This window comes from Grammomys surdaster, unplaced genomic scaffold (assembly GCF_004785775.1).
Source record: "Grammomys surdaster isolate TR1022 unplaced genomic scaffold, NIH_TR_1.0 166, whole genome shotgun sequence".
Taxonomy (NCBI): Eukaryota; Metazoa; Chordata; class Mammalia; order Rodentia; family Muridae; genus Grammomys; species Grammomys surdaster.
In genome coordinates, this window is record NW_021604614.1 from 15,517,932 (window position 1) to 15,535,588 (window position 17,657).

Below are 17,657 nucleotides of genomic sequence, written 5' to 3' on the forward strand. Positions count from 1 at the left end.
TGTCAGGGTCAGATGCCTTACCAGTTGATACCAGTGCTTGACCAGACACATGAGATTCTTCAGCTCGTTTGGACGTTTCCACAGGAAGTTTTGCTGGAGCTCCAAGAAACAGTTGGAATACTTGCCCGCCTTATTCAGGATGTTGCACTCACGGATGAGTCGGGCGTACATTTTGTTGAAGATTTCAGAGTCAACGGCCTCTTTCTTTTTCACTTGAGCTATAAATAAGTTTCATTCATGTTTAGTCTCATCCATGCTCTGAGGATCTTCCTTCTCTCTAAGGCCACAATCTGTCTATAGGGTTCAGGGAACACCACAAACTTTGTCCATAGCAAGCGTGACTCCACATAGAGACATGAGCCCACCACACCTCATACATGAATTGGTCCTAGAAAGTCTGTGCCACCAATTGTTCCCAGTAGGATGCCTTACTCCCAGGCCTGGAGGAAACAGCACACTGTGGTCACTCACAAGAAAGCTACATGGTCATCTCATAATGGCCAACAGTGTGCTGGTGTACCATAGAGCAATCTACTAGCTGTCTACCTTATCTTGTGCTTATTTCTGCCCTATTTTGAGATGATGGGTGGATTGTGTGTGCATGGATGGGGCAAACACATATTCAGAGGGCACAAGAAGAGATGGGGCATCTTCCATTATAGTCTGATTCCCCTCGCTTTGCAGCAGGGTCTCTCTGTGAACCTGGAGCTTGACTGGTGTCCATCAGGCCCCAGAGATTCTCCTGTCTCTGTTCCCATAGTACCAGGGATACAGGTCAATGTGTGGCACTTCCTAAGCTTAGGTGGACATTGGGGATTTGAACTCATGCCCTCGTGCTTGAGCAGCAATCGTCCTTATCCACTGCACTGTCTCCCCAGTGCTTTGTGTCTGCAGTTCATGAATCTCTATAGTGCCTAACTTAATGCCATGTGTTGTTGATTGTCCATTTCCTAAGAGTTTCAGGATATGGTGATGGTGGTGGTGGTGTCTGTGTACCCTGTGAACTTTTACAGTGGACAGGGGCAGGCTATGGAATTGATGTGTATGTGGCTATGTGTAGGTTGTGTGCACACTTGAATCATCTAGGAGGCTGCAGGTGTGTAGCCATGGTTGCAGCAGGCCACACCATGAGGCTTTGATGCTGGCCCCTAGCAAAATCACTCACTGATGGAGCTTGAAACAAGTCTAATCCTTCAGTGACCCAGGACATTCTCAAGGGATTATTTACTATTTCAGGACCCTGCACACAGAAGGTCTCATTTGCTAAGTCACCTGGGTTAGGGCTGTGGTCCTCTTGGATGTCATCCACACAAGAATTCCCAAGGCAGTCATTCTACAATAGAGTTCCTGTCCCACTGGAAAGCTGCCTCAGGCTGGGTAAGTCCATGTGCAAATCAGGCTTCTGGGGGAGTCCTCCCCCAGCTCATTTCTGGGTCACCCCCTCTAATCCCCCTCCACTGAGCATGGTTCTAAGCCTCTTGTAGCTTCCCACAGCAGGCTGCCCTGGTCTTACTCCCAGGCTGGCCCTCTCAGTCCCTGCTGCCTGAGACTCTGGCCTGTTTCCATGACTCTCCTAAGTCAAGGGCTAGTGGCCCTGTCTCTAAGTAAATAGCAGCAGTTCACACAGTGGCCAACAGGGGTGCTGTATCCCCCAAATATAAAACCTCCCCAAAGCCCATAATGGTCTTCCATGAGTGTTCCTGCTTGTTCATGTGCAGAGTTGGGCGATTTTTCGGGACACACTGTGTGTCAGGAGTGGTATGAGATACTAGTTTAGAGGATCATTAATATCCATTAAATCACATGTGTGTACATGTGGGGATTTTGTGTGCTGGGTTTCCAGTTTTCCAGAGGGGAAGAGAGCACCTCTGGGAATTCATGCATACTGCACACCTGCCCCCCCCCTTAAACCTACACAGATACCTAGACCTCTGTACAGGTCTGAGGTTTCTCATTCTTTGATAGAAGACGAAACAGATATGAATTTTTAGCTATATCTCTTTTTCTACTTTTAGAGACACACAGTTCCCAATCTCAGCTGTGTAGAGAGAGCTGTCTATCTTGCAGGCATTCTGTAGGATCTCTCCAGGGGCTGGGCAGATGGCTCTGTGGGTAAAGGGCTTAGAGAAGTATGAGGACCCCAAATGAGATTCTGAGCACCCCTGTTAAAAGCTGTGTTTCAGAGGCATGAGGGTCCACACTGACATCACACTGCTGGGAAGGTAGAGACAGGAGAGTCCCTCAGGCTCACCATCTGACCAGATAGGTTGACATGAAGCTGTCAGATCCACCTTTCTCAACACAAATAAGAAAAGAAACCTGCCTGGATTGTAGGGGCTAGAAGAAGCCCAGTGTATCCTAAATAGGAGTAAAATTGTTTACAGCTGGTGACTCATAGCCTCCAGACACTTCTAGGAGACTAGATAACCCCTCCCCCAGCCCTGTGCTGTACCTAATAGACACATGGAGGCTCCAGGTGCCAGAGATTGTGGGCTCAGCTCCATCAGAGCACACAGCACACCTGACCCCAGCTCCTTACTGCAAGAGCCACGAAGTTGGGGCAGCAAACTCCAGGTCAACCTCTTAATAAAATAGCCTCCTAAGTAACCAACATCCAAGGCTGGCTTCTGGCTACTACCCACATATGCAACCATGTGCACAGACATCTGCAAACATGTGAACACCCCCTTCCCCTACACACAGAGATAGTAAGAGAAGAGAGGATTGAGGCATGAGGAAGGGCAGGCTGAGGCTCTGGTGCTGGCTGACTTACACAGGACATCATAGGCTGGCTGCACATCAAATTTCACCTCCTGTTGGAACTGAGGGTAGCTCAGCTTGAAGCTCAGATACCTGAAGTTGAGATGCTGTGAGCTCTGGACCTCAAACTTCTCTCCCAATTGTTTTTCTTTTTGCAACTGGCTCAGGTGTTTCTGAATTTCCTTAATGAACTCTTCCCTTCGCTTGAACTGATCATCAAAGCTTTTGAGATTGTTAAAGGATACCACAAGGTCGGTCTCTGACCTGCCCTTGAGCACGGTGTATTCATTGTAGGAGCCACCCTAAAAGACAAGGATGAGAATGTCAAAGAACAGGGAGAGCCATGCTGGGCAATCCAGATGTGAACAGAGTAGGAGCCCATCACCAAGAGTGATCCGTGGGTGGAGAAAGCTGACCCATGTGCAGTGGAATTCTATTCAGTACTGAAGAGTGAAATTGGAATCTTCTTTAGGAACATAGATGGTCCTGGATCTCCTTGTGATACTGGAGATAGGCCAGACTCAGAATGGTGAACATCCTTTTCTTTTTTTTAAAATCTACTTCTATCTAAAGTTGTGTGTGTGTGCGTGTGTGTGTACATGCGTGATGGAAGGCGACTCTCTGGGAGAGATCAGATTCAAGGCCAAGGGAGTGGGTTTGAAGAGACTGAGTAAATTACCATGGATGCATCAAACTGTTGTCATAATCCCTCTAATTAACAGAGCACTTAAAGGAATGCACCATGTTCACCATACAGGAAGAAAGTCTGCAACAATTTTAACATTTGCTCTGAGACCTTTTAGTGTCAAGGAAACTGATTTCACAAAAAGTGAAAACTTGAGAAACTAACAAGTGATAAGCAGAGATCCTCCCTAAATAAAATGCTGAGCACAATCACTAACACACTCGCACCCCTGACATAGATGAGTGGACTTTACAAAATAACATTTCTGCAGCCTTCACAGTGACTGAGGTAGGGACTGTCATCATAAAGTCCCATTTGACAGATGGAAACAAGGGCAATGAGCTTCTATCAGTCCAGTCATCCAGCAGGTGGGGTCTCTGTTCTGCTCTCTGCCCTGTGCCATAGCTGGGGTGTACATGAGGACACTGGACACAGAGCAGGGAGGTAACTCACTCTCCTCTAAGAACTGCAGTCTGGCTTCTGAGAGTCCTCTCCCACCCCATCCTGGTCAGCTCAGGCTAATGGGACTCACCATCGTTACCCTGGAGACCCTCACGGGGTGGGCGGCACCTTGGAAACATCTCTCCTTCAGAAAAGCACTTATGACATAGATGTCTGCTCTGATCTCAGTAATGAAGGTGGGGTCACCAAGAAGGTGATCCTGTATAAACTTGTCCAGCTCCCAAGGCGGAGTGCTGCTGAGATCCACAGAAGTGCTGCTTTGATCCATTGCCATCCTGAGGCCAGGAATGTTTGCTGGCTGCAGCCTTGCCTCAGGAGTCAGCTGCCCCTTATATCCATTGCTGGTTCCTCTTTCCCTGGAAGGGCGGGGCTATGCAAATCAGAACTCTGCACCTGCTACCTCTGGCTCCTGGGTTCCCTGACACTCTGGGGTTTTGCCTGTAGGCATTTCTTTGGATTGTCAAACCCTCATCACAGCAGGCTGTGGACCAGGAGGCAGGAAGCATCCTAAACATAGATTCTGTTGTTTTTCTTTTTGTTCTTGAACTTTACTGAAGAAAAATCCTTTGATAGTCTGCTAGATGGTTAACAACAGAACATGCACAGACACAGACACACACACAGACACAGACAGACACACAGACACACACACACACACACACACACACACACACACACACACACACACACCCCAACATGAAGAACAAGTAAGAGAAATCCAGAAGATGGCAGGCACCAGTTTCTGCACAGCTGAGCTGGGTTTGTTCCAGGTGACTGGTCCATGCTGGATATTGTAATGAGCCATCTGCAAGGTCACAGCTAGTTTCTAGTTCAGACTTAGGGTCTAACGGTTCTGTGGGTTCTCAGATGCTCGCCCATGATGTCACCACCATCCAAGGTATCATCTGAGACAGTCTCTCTGCCCTCTACCCCCACTTCCTCCTGTCTGTCCATACAGGACAAAGGCTTCACATCTGTCTTTAACATGGGATCTCACTCCTTTGCACTGGGTGGATGTGAACTTAGGGATCTGCCCCATTGGCCTCCCAAGTGCTGAGGTCACAGGGGTGTGCCTCTGTCCCTAGCTGTGACCACCTGAGTTATCAATCAATTGTCACTGTCCACTTCAACAGCATAAAGTGTTGACTTGTGCCCAGGACACACCCTCATGAAGGTGAGCCTGTCTCCATACCAACCTCTCTCTGCCCAGCAGGAGTGGATGTTCATCATGGCAGGATGGTCCACACCTGTGATCCCAAGTCCTGTGAGAGTGACACAGAAGGTAAAGAGTTTGAGGGGAGCCTGGGATATGTGATGAGGGCTCTCTCTCTCATAAAATACAAAAATCAAACACACAACCATATGCATATACAGGTTCACGCACACATACCTAAATCACTGTTGGAATCACTTCAGACAGCAAGGAACAGAAGACTGAGGAAAGTATTTGAAAATTGGCTCCTGCTCATGGTTACGGCCACAAGTCATAGGTGGATTTAAGCCATTTCTTTTGGAGAAGCAGAAGTCACGGCCTTGTCATTCAGGTCAGAGGACAGCCATTAGCAAATAAGAAAGTCTTCATGGCTGGCTGAGAACAGAGGCTCCTTGGTGGACCCTGACCTTGCCTGAGGGAACTGGGATGTGAAGGCCCCTCCCACAAGTGCCAGGATGGGAGGACAAGAGGCTAGCCTGAGGTCCTGAGCATATCTGGGCGAGGGTGAAGCCAATTGTGCTTTATATATTCTATTCCATTTCTTTCATGTGTGTGAGCATTTGAAGTCAGAGGACAACTCGTAGGAGTCAGGTCTTTCTGGGTCCTGGGTTCTGTCTCTTCACCAGCAATGTTGGACCGCACCAATATAGTAGCAGGGCAAAATCTGGGACAGGAAATCCACAGTCTGAATTTCCCATTGGGGCATGGGAATGCCCAGACTTGCCAGACTGAAGTGGAAGGGCATGGTATAGAACAAATGCTATATTTCCTGATCTCTACTTGAGGTACACTTAAGGTGTCACCAGTGTACCGGCTGGAGAAGTCAGTGTGTGTATCTGTCTGTCTGTCTGTCCATCATCCGAAGTCTGGTCTGCTGTCCTTGTCTCCCTTCAGGGCATCAAGACTTTGCTGGATGCCAGACCTGAAGGGGAGAACAGGGCAGAGATGAATAGCATCCGGTACAGTTGCAAGCCTGTGCCTAGCGCTGGGTGGGCAGAAGAAGACAGAAGACCTTCTTAGGGAGTCTTGGTGTGGGATCCATGAGGGAAGGCATGATGAGTTCACAGGTTGGCAGAAGGCCCCTGGACTTTATTAAAATCCCCTCTGTATATCTGAGGGTTGTTTCAAAAGTGGCAAGACAGACTGGAATCACTGAGCAGCATCACTGGGTCCATGGATGGGACAGATAAAGTCCAAGGCAGATCGAGATTTATCCTGTGGTCCAGGGAACATGCATCTTCTCACAGTCGGGGACACTGGGGCTCTTGGTCCATGGGGCTGCCTGAGAACCGAAGGAATGGGGGACAGGGACACCCATCCCTCCCCCTTCACAGAGATTGAGAGTGGACACTGGGGACAGGAGTAGGGGCGGGTAGCTGGTGGCCTTGAGCAGTTTCCTGTCTTCTTAGTGAGCAGCAGCCCAAGTGGACGAGCACATGTGGATCTTTTGTGGTTAAGCTATTGAATTTATGTATTCACAAGCTGCTGGTTCAGGATCCTGACATATAGAACGTTAGGTCTGCATATGAAAGGGTGTGTGTGTGTGTGCAACTCTAGGACTTGGGGACTTGAGGCAGGTGGATGTCTGTGAACTCCAAGCTAGGCATATAATAAGATCCAGTTGAAAGGAAGAAAAAGGAATAAAAAAAAAAGAAATTAAGAAAGGAAAAGAGGGACTGAGAGAGATTACATTAGTTTTGAGTTCGAGTCAATGCTTTGTGATTTAATTCAGTACTTCAAATGTCACACTCACACAGACACTAAGTTTTAAAGTCATCATTGGTCACAGCCTGCATGCAATTTTATTTCCCTGCACTGCTGTGAACCCCAGCCTGCATGCTGCAGAAACAGTGCACCTCGATGCACCCTGGCCGGATTCCCAGGGCTTCAGGGCCATGGGCAGCTGGTGAACACTTTCTGTGTGGAATGGGGAAGGTCTAGAATCATGTCAGGGAGCATGGACAGAAGGAGCTTAGGATTCTTTTTGTTTGTTTGTTTGTTTGTTTGTTTCCAGACAGGATTTCTCTGTATAGCCCTGGATGTCCTGGAACTCACTCTGTAGACCAGGCTAGCCTCGAACTCTCGAACTCAGAAATCCGCCTGCCTCTGTCTCCCAAGTGCTGGGATTAAAGGTGTGCGCCACCACCGCCCGGCTGGAGCTTAGGATTCTTATCTTAGTTTTATGTATAGGAGATCTGGAAGCACAGCGCAGTGGTGGTGCACGCCTTTAATCCCAGCACTTGGGAGGCAGAGGCAGGCAGATTTCTGAGTTCGAGGCTAGCCTGGTCTACAGAGTGAGTTCCAGGACAGCCAGCTACACAGAGAAACCCCGTCTCAAAAAACCAAAGAGAGAGAGAGAGAGAGAGAGAGAGAGAGAGAGAGAGAGAGAGAGAGAGAGAGAGATCTGGAAGCATCTCAAGCCACCCAACATCAAACAATGTAGCTGTAGCAGTTTGGTCCTACACTGTCTGTGGCTGGTTGCCCAGTAATTGAACCCATGTGGGGATTGTAACAAGTCCTCAATCAATGTGTCTAGTTGAGCATGAAATACACACACACACACACACACACACACACACACACACACACACACAAACAAACACACACTCCATCCTACAGAGTGCACACATACCCTCATGGCTTGCTGTGATTTGTTGTTGTTGATCAGACATTGTACAGAACCTCCCAACAGGTGGACAGATGGAAGTCAAGCTTGAGTCCCTCCCTCCCCTTCTGAATCTCATCTCCCAGAGGACATGTCTCCCAGAGAACCCTGTTGGTGGATAAGGCAGATAAAGCAGGCTGTGGGATGCAGGGGTAGGGAGGCAGTGGTTAGAAGTCTGGAGTCTGATCACAGGTTGGACCCTCCCTCACTGGGGCCTTGCGCAGCTTCCTCCCCTCTCTGGATCAAGGGCTTGCAGCAGAGCGGGGATCTCCTCCTCCTCACTGGCAAGCATCCTGGAGATGTGCTTTGGTGCTCATAGAAGGACACAGTCCTGTGGAAACTTGACGCTCATCTGTAATAGAATATACAAAATGATGACAGGAGCCTGCAGGGAAGGGGATGTAAACCAGCCTTAAGTGGAGGAGGTGGGGTACCATGACTGGACACCTGGAGCTCTCAGAAAAAGGGCCAGCACATTCCCAGGTTGGAAAGACGGCCATCAGGACACCTTCATGACTCTGCCCACTGAGGGTACATATAGCCCCACCTACAGTCCCCTTCTTCAGTAACAGATCTGCCAAATGGGAGACATGGCCTCTCCACCTCTCTGCTGCAGGACAGCACTACAGGCCACTGTTCCCACAGCTGCCTCCCTCCAGGTCCCCTCTCACTTCCTTCCTGACCTCCTGAGGTTTCTTTCCCACATCCCTGCACCCGTGTTCATTCCCCACCCTGAGGTCACATGTGACATCATCACTTCCCTAGCATCAGGCAGACCCTGCCCCAGGAGGGGAGAGGTCCAAGTGCAGGTCCCTCTGTGCCTCTGTGGCTGTGACACAGCCCTGCTGCGTCTCATTGGTCACGTGACAATGAGATAGGGAAGACAGGCTGCTTCATGGACCTGACAGTGGCTTCAGAGTCCACAGGATCCAAGCTCTGCCAATCACTAGATGACTATTGCTGAGCTCGTGACACTCTGTATATGTGTCAGTGTGCATATGTATGTGTGTGTGTGCACATGTGCATGTATGCATGTGTGTATGTGCATGTGTGTGCATGTGTGCATATGTGTGTGCATGCCTGTGTGTGTGTATTTCTGTGCTCAAGCACGTGTGTGTGTGTGTGTGTGTGTGTGCATGTATGCGTGTGTGTGTGTGTGTGTGTGTGTGTGTGCATCGGTACAGGTCCACGGGTGTGACAGCACAAACATGAAGGTCCCAAGACAACTTGGAGGATTTGTTTTTCCTCCTTCTACCATATGGGTTCTAGGGATCAAACCCAGGTCTTCAGTGTGGGCAGGGCCTTTACCCACTGAGCCATGTTGCCAGCCCATGATAGCTCTGAATGGTGAGAAAATGGCTGTAAAACAAAGCAAGCAGCTGGCCTCCATGGGGTTATGGAGACCTTTAGTAAAAGACCATGACTCAGTGAGAATATTCTCCAAATAGACGGAGTGACTGAGGCTGCATGCAAGGGGACAGGGTGATGACAGGGTCTCACCGGCACATCCCAGGAGCCCACAAGGGACATATCACAGTTCCTAAAGCACGAGCACTGCAGCCAGCTAGAAGCTTCTTTTGCCAGCGACCACCAGCCCAGTAGGTTTTTAGCGGCCACATTTCTTGTTGGGTCAGCCGGGTCCAGGATCACAGGCCTGCAGAGCAACATTCAGAGAACAGAATTGATCAGCTGGCTATTGCCACAGCTACAAGTAATTGCACAGGGGCAGGGGAGGAGCAGAGCAGAGCATCCCTCTTCAAAGTCTTTCCTTTGTCCCTGCCCCAGAGCATATAGCAAGCCTGGAGGGATCCTTGGGCATGATCTGGAAAGCCTGGGTTCAAATCCTCTACCCTTTAGTAGCTGTGTGTCCTAGGGCAGCTCCCTCAGGCTCTCTGATCTGTGAGATGAGGAGAGTTGGACCAGCCAGGCTCAAAGAATGGGGTTTGAAAATGGAACACAACACAGGATCAAGCTATATCACTCCCTAGGGTGACAGCACTCTATTGTTTACAGGTAATTGGTCCACCGCTGGTCTTTGGTGCCTCACAGCGCTTATGATGCTGTAACTGTTGGATGATCTCAGTTCCCACTCCATGTCCTCCCCTGTCTTTGCTGCTTGGTCTGGACAATGTCAGAGCCTTGGTCTCCTCGTCTGTAGAGAGGAGAGCCCCCCACCCCCCGCCTCCCAGGGCTGTAGGGAACAGAGCCACATGGAGATAGACTACCTGGCTTTTTTGAGCTGTCCATGCAGGTAGTTGGAGACCTCCTGGTGCCGAAAGTCATAATACACTGTCCAGTAGATTTGAAGCAACTTGTACTTGGTGACCAGTTCCAAGACAGTTCGGAAGCCCTGGGCTGTGTTGAAATCACAGTCTCTACTCCCGCACTCCCAGGCATAGACTGTGAGCAGCTCCAGGGCGTACTGTGGGGGCAGCGGGTCCCTCAGCTTTTCCTTACACTGAGAAGAGAAAGGCAATGAGAAAAACAGGGCTCTCAGCTGTTGTATGGGGGCTACTTCTCACAGGCTCAATTCAGCTGCCACCTGATGATGTCATTACAGGTTTATTGTCACACAGCCACGCCCAGTCATTTAGACTCAGTCTAAGGCTCCTCTTGTGCTATAACCAAGGACTGAGTGGTTGAGGGTGAGCCTGTGTGCTCCACAAAGACAGCATTCACTAGCAGGCACAGGAGGAATCAAGACACCATGAGTGACAGCTAGGAGTGAGGGTGGGGGCAGGACATAAGGAATGCTCACTATGGAAGTTTCTCATGGTCTCTGAAGTAACATGGAAGGGGCCAGGGAGATGGCTCAGGGGTGAAGTGTCTCCCTCCCTGTGCAGGGGTGAGAACTAGAAGTGAGATCCCAGCATCTACATGAGTGTCAGGCTCTTGAGGATGCTGATCCACAATCCTAGCTCAAAGGGCTGGAGGTGGGGCTTCCAGGGGCTCAGGACTCTACAGACCTGCTGATCCAGCACACTGAGTGTCATGTGTGAGACCCTGACTGATTACACAAGGTGGGGCGTGACTGAGGACCCGCCCTCACGCTCTGACCTCCACATCTTTATGCTCACACAGGCACACACAAAGACGTGTGCTCCCACGAACAGGTATATACAAGCATCACACACATATTTAAAAATTCCAGAAAAATACTGATAAATCTCCCATTTAAAGAGGTAATAGTTGGAAAGGACAGAAAAATAGAAGCCATAGAATGTGACATGAAGGATTTGCCAAAGAAGGAAGCAGACAGAGAAAGATGCAAAGAAAGCAGCCACCGTGAAGCAGTGAATTAGACACAGCTAGAGAGAGACGTAGCCTATTAGAAAGTGGACCAGAGGAAATCACTTAGAAGAAGCACAGAAAGTCCTCCCTCCCCATTCCCTCTCCCTCCTACAGCATCGTGTTCCCTTGCTGTTCCCCCAAACCCTGTATCTCTGAACCCCTCTGCTCTGCTCCCCTCCTACCCACTTTCTCCCCTCCATTTTCTACTTTCTGACCTTGTGCCTTGGATTTTTTGAAGCACTTGGAAGATAGGAATACTAAGAGACATCCAGAGGAAGGAAGCTGGTGTGTGACATTTCAGAAAAGCAATTACCCCACCTGAGCTGCTTCTGTGATATCTTTGCATTAAGAGTTAGTAATTTCTTGTAAACTGAGGCTGAAAATCAGCTCTGTTTAAGAAGAGACTTGCAGCATGGGGGCCAAGTCTTCTGGAAAGAGTAGCCTCTGGTCAGTATGCTATAGCTGAGATTCAGGGGCCTCAAGATTGCATCTTCAGACAGCAGCCACACCCTGTTAGTTGCAGAGTGGTCTCCCAGGTGGTAAGGCTTTGGTCCCATGAAACCTGCAGGTCTGAAGGGGTCATGGAGAGCAGTTGAGGCCTGGCACTGGGAGAAGTCAGGAGAAGCCACTGGTGAAAGTGCAGCCTCAACGGCAGTGATGACCCTGAGACACTGGACTTGCCCTGAGCAGGGGACGACTGCCAGGACCAGAGCAATGTGAGAACAGAGCTGACGTGAGCCTGAGACCAGCTATGTGTGCTGTGGATGGCAGAGCCCGAGAAGCTCAGAGAACCGTGAGTCCCAGATATCAGATACTGAGGTTTTGGCTCTGTTGGGCTTTGGTTGTGTTTTAATCTGATTGTGACAGTGCCCCGGTAAGAAAGTATTTAACTTGTATTTTCAATTTTATGGATCCGACACTTGTGAGACAAACCTTTTTGAGAGCTGAAATTTAAAAAGAGAATTGGATATTTAAAGCTGTGTTGTGTTTTTAGGATGTGATATTGGCATGAGATCTTAGGGAAAATCAAAAAAGCAAGGGGTGTGTGTGTGTGAGCATCAACTTGAAAGGGGATTCGTTGCGAAGGATAGTTTTTGTCAGCTACACATAATTTAGGGTCATCTGTCATCGGTTGGCCTGATGCTGTTTGTATGCTGATGTTAATACTGTTTCCTCAGGAGAGGCTGCCCCTGATGAGCAGACTGTCACGTACTCTGGTGATGTCAGGTGAACTTTCTCCCTATTTTAACTGGTCAATAAAAGAGTGTGTGATTGGGCAGTGGGACTGGAGGCTCGAGAGTGGGGGTCAGGAGAAGGAGAGGAAGAATGTACAGGAGAGAGATAGGATGGAGGAAGAGGAAGAGAAGCCACATCAGCACAGAAGCACGTGCCCCAGAGAAAATGTAAGTAGCCAAGGGTCTTATAGCTGGGAATAAGTATCATGATAGATCTGCCCAATCTAGGCATATGGCTTATAATTATGATACCTGGAGTGTGTGTTTTATATGAGTTTATTGGGGTTGGGAGTTCCCACAATAGTCATCAAGCAAGAGGCACCGTTAATCAAGACAATGCTGCAGTCAGTCTGGTTCAGGGCAGTCTGTGGGGACATGATCCTGATCAGTGATGGATGTAGTTGGTGCCATGCCTGAGAGTCTGCAATGTATAATAAAGCAATCTGACTGAGCCATGGAGATGAAGGCAGTGAGCAGAATTCCTCCCTGCTCTCTGCTTCAGTCACTGTGCTCACTCCCCTCAGAGATGCGCTGTCACTGGGATGTGTAGCCAAGTAAGACCTTTCCTTCCCAGGGCACTGTTGGTCATGTGATAAGGCTATCATGTCAATAGACAGCAAGCTAGAATAGACCTCTTCTCGGAACTGTAGCCACATTCTCTACACATAGGGTTCACAGTGTCAGGGTCAGATGCCTTACCAGTTGATACCAGTGCTTGACCAGAAGGATGAGTCTTTTCAGCTTGGGTTTCCGGTGCTTCAGGAAATTTTGCTGGAGCTCTATGAAGCAGTTGGAGAACTCACCTTCCTTCTTCAGGGTGGTGCACACACTGATGAGGCGGGCATAGGTTTCCGAGTAGATTTGAGTGTCAGGCTTGTGGTTGTTTCTCTGTTTATCTATAAAGGAAATTTCATTCATATTTAGACTCAACCTTGCTCTGAGGATCTTTCTTCTCTCTAGGGTCACAATCCCTGTCTATGGGGTTCAATGAACAGGGCACAGTTTGTCCACAGCAAACCTCACTCCCCATATAGCCATGAGCCCACCACACCTCATACATGAATTGGTCCTGGAAAGTCTGTGCCACCAACTGCTCCTAGTAGGATGACTTACTCCCAGGCCTGGAGGAAACAGCACACTGTGGTCACTCACAAGAGAGCTACTCGGTCATCTCATAATGGCCGACTGTGTGCTGGTGTACCGTGGAGCACTCTACCTCAGTTGTCTATCTTATCGTGTGTGTACAGTCTCTGTGCTATTTTGAGATGATGGGTGGATTGTGTGTGCATGGATGTGGCAAACACACATATTCAGAGGCCACAAGAGGAGATGGGGTGTCTTCCTTTATAATCTGTCACCCCTCCCTTTGCAGCAGGGTCTCTCTGTGAACATGGAGCTTGACTGGCGTCCATCAGGCCCCAGAGATTCTTCTGTCTCTGTCCCCATAGTTCCAGGGATACAGGTCAATGTGTGGCACTTCCTAAGCTTAGGTGGGCGTTGGGGATTTGAACTCATGTCCTCATGCTTGTGCAGCAGTCACCCTTAACCACTGAGCTGTCTCTCCAGCTACTGTGTGTCAGCAGAAAATGATTCTCTTTGACCAAGTCAATATCATATGGTATTGACTGTCAACCTGGGAGCTTCAGGATGTGGTGGTGGTGGTGGTGGTGGTGGTGGTGGTGGTGGTGTGTATATGAACTTGTGCCGTGGATGGACGGCAGGCTATGGAATTGATGTGTGTATGGCTATGTGTGGGTGTGTGTGCACATTTGAGTAGACTTGATACGCAGCAGGCTGTGCCTTCCTTGAGTGTGTGCACCAGGCCACACCATCAGGCTTTGATGCTGGCACAGAGCAAAATCACTCACAGCTGGGGGTTGAACACACCCAGTCACTCGGTGTCCCAGGGAGTTCTCAAGAGCTTATTTTCTACTTCAGGACCCAGCACACAGTAGGTCTCATTTGCTAAGACACCCTTGGTAGCGTTGTGGCTGGGGTCCTCTTTTGGGCTGTTACATATACCTGTGTTCCTAAGGTGATCCTACTGTGGGGAACTGCTTATTTACTGGAAAGCTGCCTCAGGCTGAGCAAGACAGGCTTCTTCGGGAGCCCTCTCCCAGCTCATTTCTGGGTCACCCCCTCTGAGTCCCCTCCACTGAACAGGGTTCTAAGCCTCTCGCAGCTTCTCACAGCAGGCTGCCCTGGTTCTACTCTCAGGCTGGCCCTCTCAGTCCCTGCTGCCTGAGACTCTGGCCTGTTTCCATGGCTCTAAGCCAAGAGATAGTAGCCTTGTCTCTAAGTAGCAGTTGAAGTGCTGTGTTCCCCAGATGTAGAGCCTCAAGTATTCTCTAAGCTCCCCAAGAACCAACCCACTGTGCTATCAAGGTGTCTCTGATTGTCTTTGGATAGAGTTGGGCAATTTGTACTTTTGGGGACCCACATCGTGTCAGGCCTGGTGTGAGAAGTCTTAATGTAAAGAAACATTAATGTGCCATTATATAACATGTGTGTACATGAGGGAGGTCAGTGTGTGTGTGTGTGTGTGTGTGTGTGTGTGCGCGCGCGCGCGCTGGGTTTCCAGTTTTCCAGAGGTGGGCAAAAATCCCTAGGGGAAGTTCTGCATCCCGCTCCCTGCTCCACCATGCACAGACACCCAAGCCTCTGCATAGGTCTGAGGTTTCTCATTCTTTGATAGAAGATGCAACAGATGTTAGTTTTCAGCTATATCTCTTGTTCCACTTTTAGAGTCACAGAATTTCTACATTCAGGCATGAGGAGAGCAGGTCACGTGTTCTGTATGATGCCCGAGGGGCAGGGCAGACAGCTCTGTGAGTATAGGGGTTCTTCCATAAGAATAAGGACTCCATATTAGAATCCCTGCACTCACATTAAAAAAACTGGGCTTACAAGAGCTAGAGGGTCCACACCTGGAATCTGGGTGCTGGGGGTTAGAGACAGGAGAGTCCCTCAGGCTCACTGTCTGACCAGATATGTGAATTAGTCAGCTTCATGTCAACCAGTCTCCAAAGAAAGAAAGAAACAAATGGACTCACCTAGCTACCAGGGAGTGGAGGATCCTAAGAGGATTTCTGAATATGTCTGAGTATAATTGTTTCCAGCTAGAGCTGCATAGCCTACAGACACTTCTAGGAGAATGCACAACCCCTCTCCCCAGCCCTGTGCTGTCCCTAATTGACATGCGGAGGCTCCAGGTGCCACAGATTGTGGGTTCAGCTCCATCAGAGCACACAGCACACCTGACCCCAGCTCCTTACTGCAAGAGCCACAAAGGTGGGGCAGCAAACTCCAGGTCAACCTCTTAATAAAAATAGGCTCCTAAGTAACAGACATCCAAGGCTGGCCTCTGGCCATTATCCACACATGCAAACATGTGCACAGACATCTTCACATGTGACTATCCCCTCCCCCCTACACACAGAGATAATAAGAGAAGAGAGGATTGAGGCATGAGGAAGGGCAGGCTGAGGCTCTGCTGCTGGCTGACTTACACAGGGCATCATAGGTTGGCTGCACATCAAATTCCACCTCCTGCTGGAACTGAGGGTAGCTCAGCTTGAAGCTCAGAGACCTGGAGTTGGGCTGCTCTGAGCGCTGGACCTCAAACTTCATTTTAAATTGTTTTTCTTGCTCCAGCTGGCACAGGTGTTTCTGAATTTCCTCAAGGAAGTCTCTCTGTAGATTTAACTGGTCCTCAAAGCTGGTGAGATTGCTAAAGAACACCACCAGGTTGGCCTCTGACCTGCCCTTGAGTGCAGTGTGTTCGTCGTAGGAGCCACCCTAAAAGACAAGGATGAGGATAAGATGGACAGAGAGAGCCATGCTGGGCAGATGCTGAACAGAGTAGGAGTCCATCACTGAACATGACAGATGGATAGAGGAACCTGACACATATACACCATACTCCCATGAAGAAAGTCTGTGACAGTACTCAAAGGTAACAGAGTAAATGTTAAAACTAAGGAAAGTGAATTCACAAAAAGAAACATTTTGGGAAAAAAAGTAACAAGTGATACTGCAGAGATCCTCCCTAAATAAAATGCTGTGGACAACCACTAACACACTCGCACCCCTGACATAAATGAGTGGACATTACAAAACAACATTTCTGCAGCCTTCACAGTGACTAAGTAGGGACTGTTGTTGTAAAGCCCCATTTGACAGATGGAAACACGGGTAATGAACTTCATCAGTCCAGTCATCCAGCAGGTGGGGTCTCTGTTCTGTTCTCTGCCCTGTGCCATAGCTGGGGTGTACATGGGAACACTGGGCACAGAGCAGGTAGGTAACTCACTCTCCTCTAAGGACTGCAGTCTGGCTTCTGAGAGTCCTCTCCCACCCCATCCTGATCAGCTCAGGCTAATGGGACTCACCAACACAACCCTGGAGACCCGCACAGGGTGGGCGGCACCTTGGAAGCATCTCTCCTTCAGGAAAGCACTTATGACTTCGATGTCTTCTCTGACCTCATCATGGAAGCTGGTATCAGGAAGGAGGTGATCATTTATAAACTTGTCCAGCTCACAGGCTGGGGTGCTGCTGAGATCCTTCACCATTTTATGGCCAGTAGTGTTTGCTGCCTGCAGCTTTGCCTCTGGAGCCAGCTGTCCGTCATTTTCATAGCTGGTTTTCGTTCCCAGGAGGGGTGGGGTTGTGCATATCAGATCTCTGCACCTTCCATCTCTGGCTGCTAGGCTACCTGACAATCTGGGGTTTGTTTACCTGCTGGCATTTCTTTGGACTGTTATCACAGCAGGCTGTGGACCAGGAGGCATGAAACATTACCAGTGTAGTTTCTGTTGTTCTTACCTTCTTAGTCTTGTATTGTTAATAAAGAAAAAATGGTCTTATAGTTGCCTAGACGCTTACCACTCCCAAACCACACACACACATCGATAAAATGAAAACAGCATGCGAGAGAAATCCAGAAGATACCTGGCACTAGTTTCACTACAGCTCTGGTGGGTTTGTCATAGGTGACTGGTCCATACCTATTGCTTACGATGCTGCAGTAGAGAGAGAAGCTAACTAAGATGCTAGGTCTTCATTTTTTGAAGGATCAGAGGGGTACAGCCTCTCGGGGGAAGACTGACGCCCAGCTAGCTCACTTGAGTTAGTTTACACAAACATTATACAAGGTTAATTGGGGTGTGGAAAGTTTCAAGCTACCAACGTTATCTTGCTTTCACTGCCAACGAGAGCAGACAGCTCCCACAAATCTCAGTCCCTTTTGGCCATGGGTAGACATGATTAAAAGTAAGGACCCCAGGTTTGCCACGAGTTGTCTTAGGAGCAAGATGAGTGCAGCTGCACGCTCTCACTCAGCAC

General features: G+C 49.0%; 2 protein-coding genes across 2 annotated transcripts in view; both read right to left on the bottom strand.

The window, feature by feature from the left end:
* LOC114620015 (inactive 2'-5' oligoadenylate synthetase 1C-like) overlaps window positions 1-4,181 on the bottom strand; it is an 11,656-nt gene extending 7,475 nt beyond the window's left edge. The window contains exons 1-3 of the mRNA XM_028765972.1: window positions 3,978-4,181; window positions 2,774-3,062; window positions 22-218 (exon numbers count right to left, since the gene is read on the bottom strand). Coding sequence (XP_028621805.1) covers window positions 22-218; window positions 2,774-3,062; window positions 3,978-4,181 — 690 coding nt within the window. The remainder of the gene's footprint in view (window positions 1-21; window positions 219-2,773; window positions 3,063-3,977) is intronic.
* Window positions 4,182-8,098: 3,917 nt separating this feature from the next.
* Window positions 8,099-16,885, bottom strand: LOC114620117 (inactive 2'-5' oligoadenylate synthetase 1C-like). The gene is made up of 6 exons (XM_028766140.1): window positions 16,703-16,885; window positions 15,821-16,109; window positions 13,011-13,207; window positions 10,011-10,243; window positions 9,286-9,439; window positions 8,099-8,137 (listed from the first exon to the last, which is right to left on the bottom strand). Exons 1-6 carry the CDS (start codon window positions 16,883-16,885, stop codon window positions 8,099-8,101), a joined length of 1,095 nt encoding a protein of 364 aa, XP_028621973.1.
* Window positions 16,886-17,657: the final 772 nt, after the last annotated feature.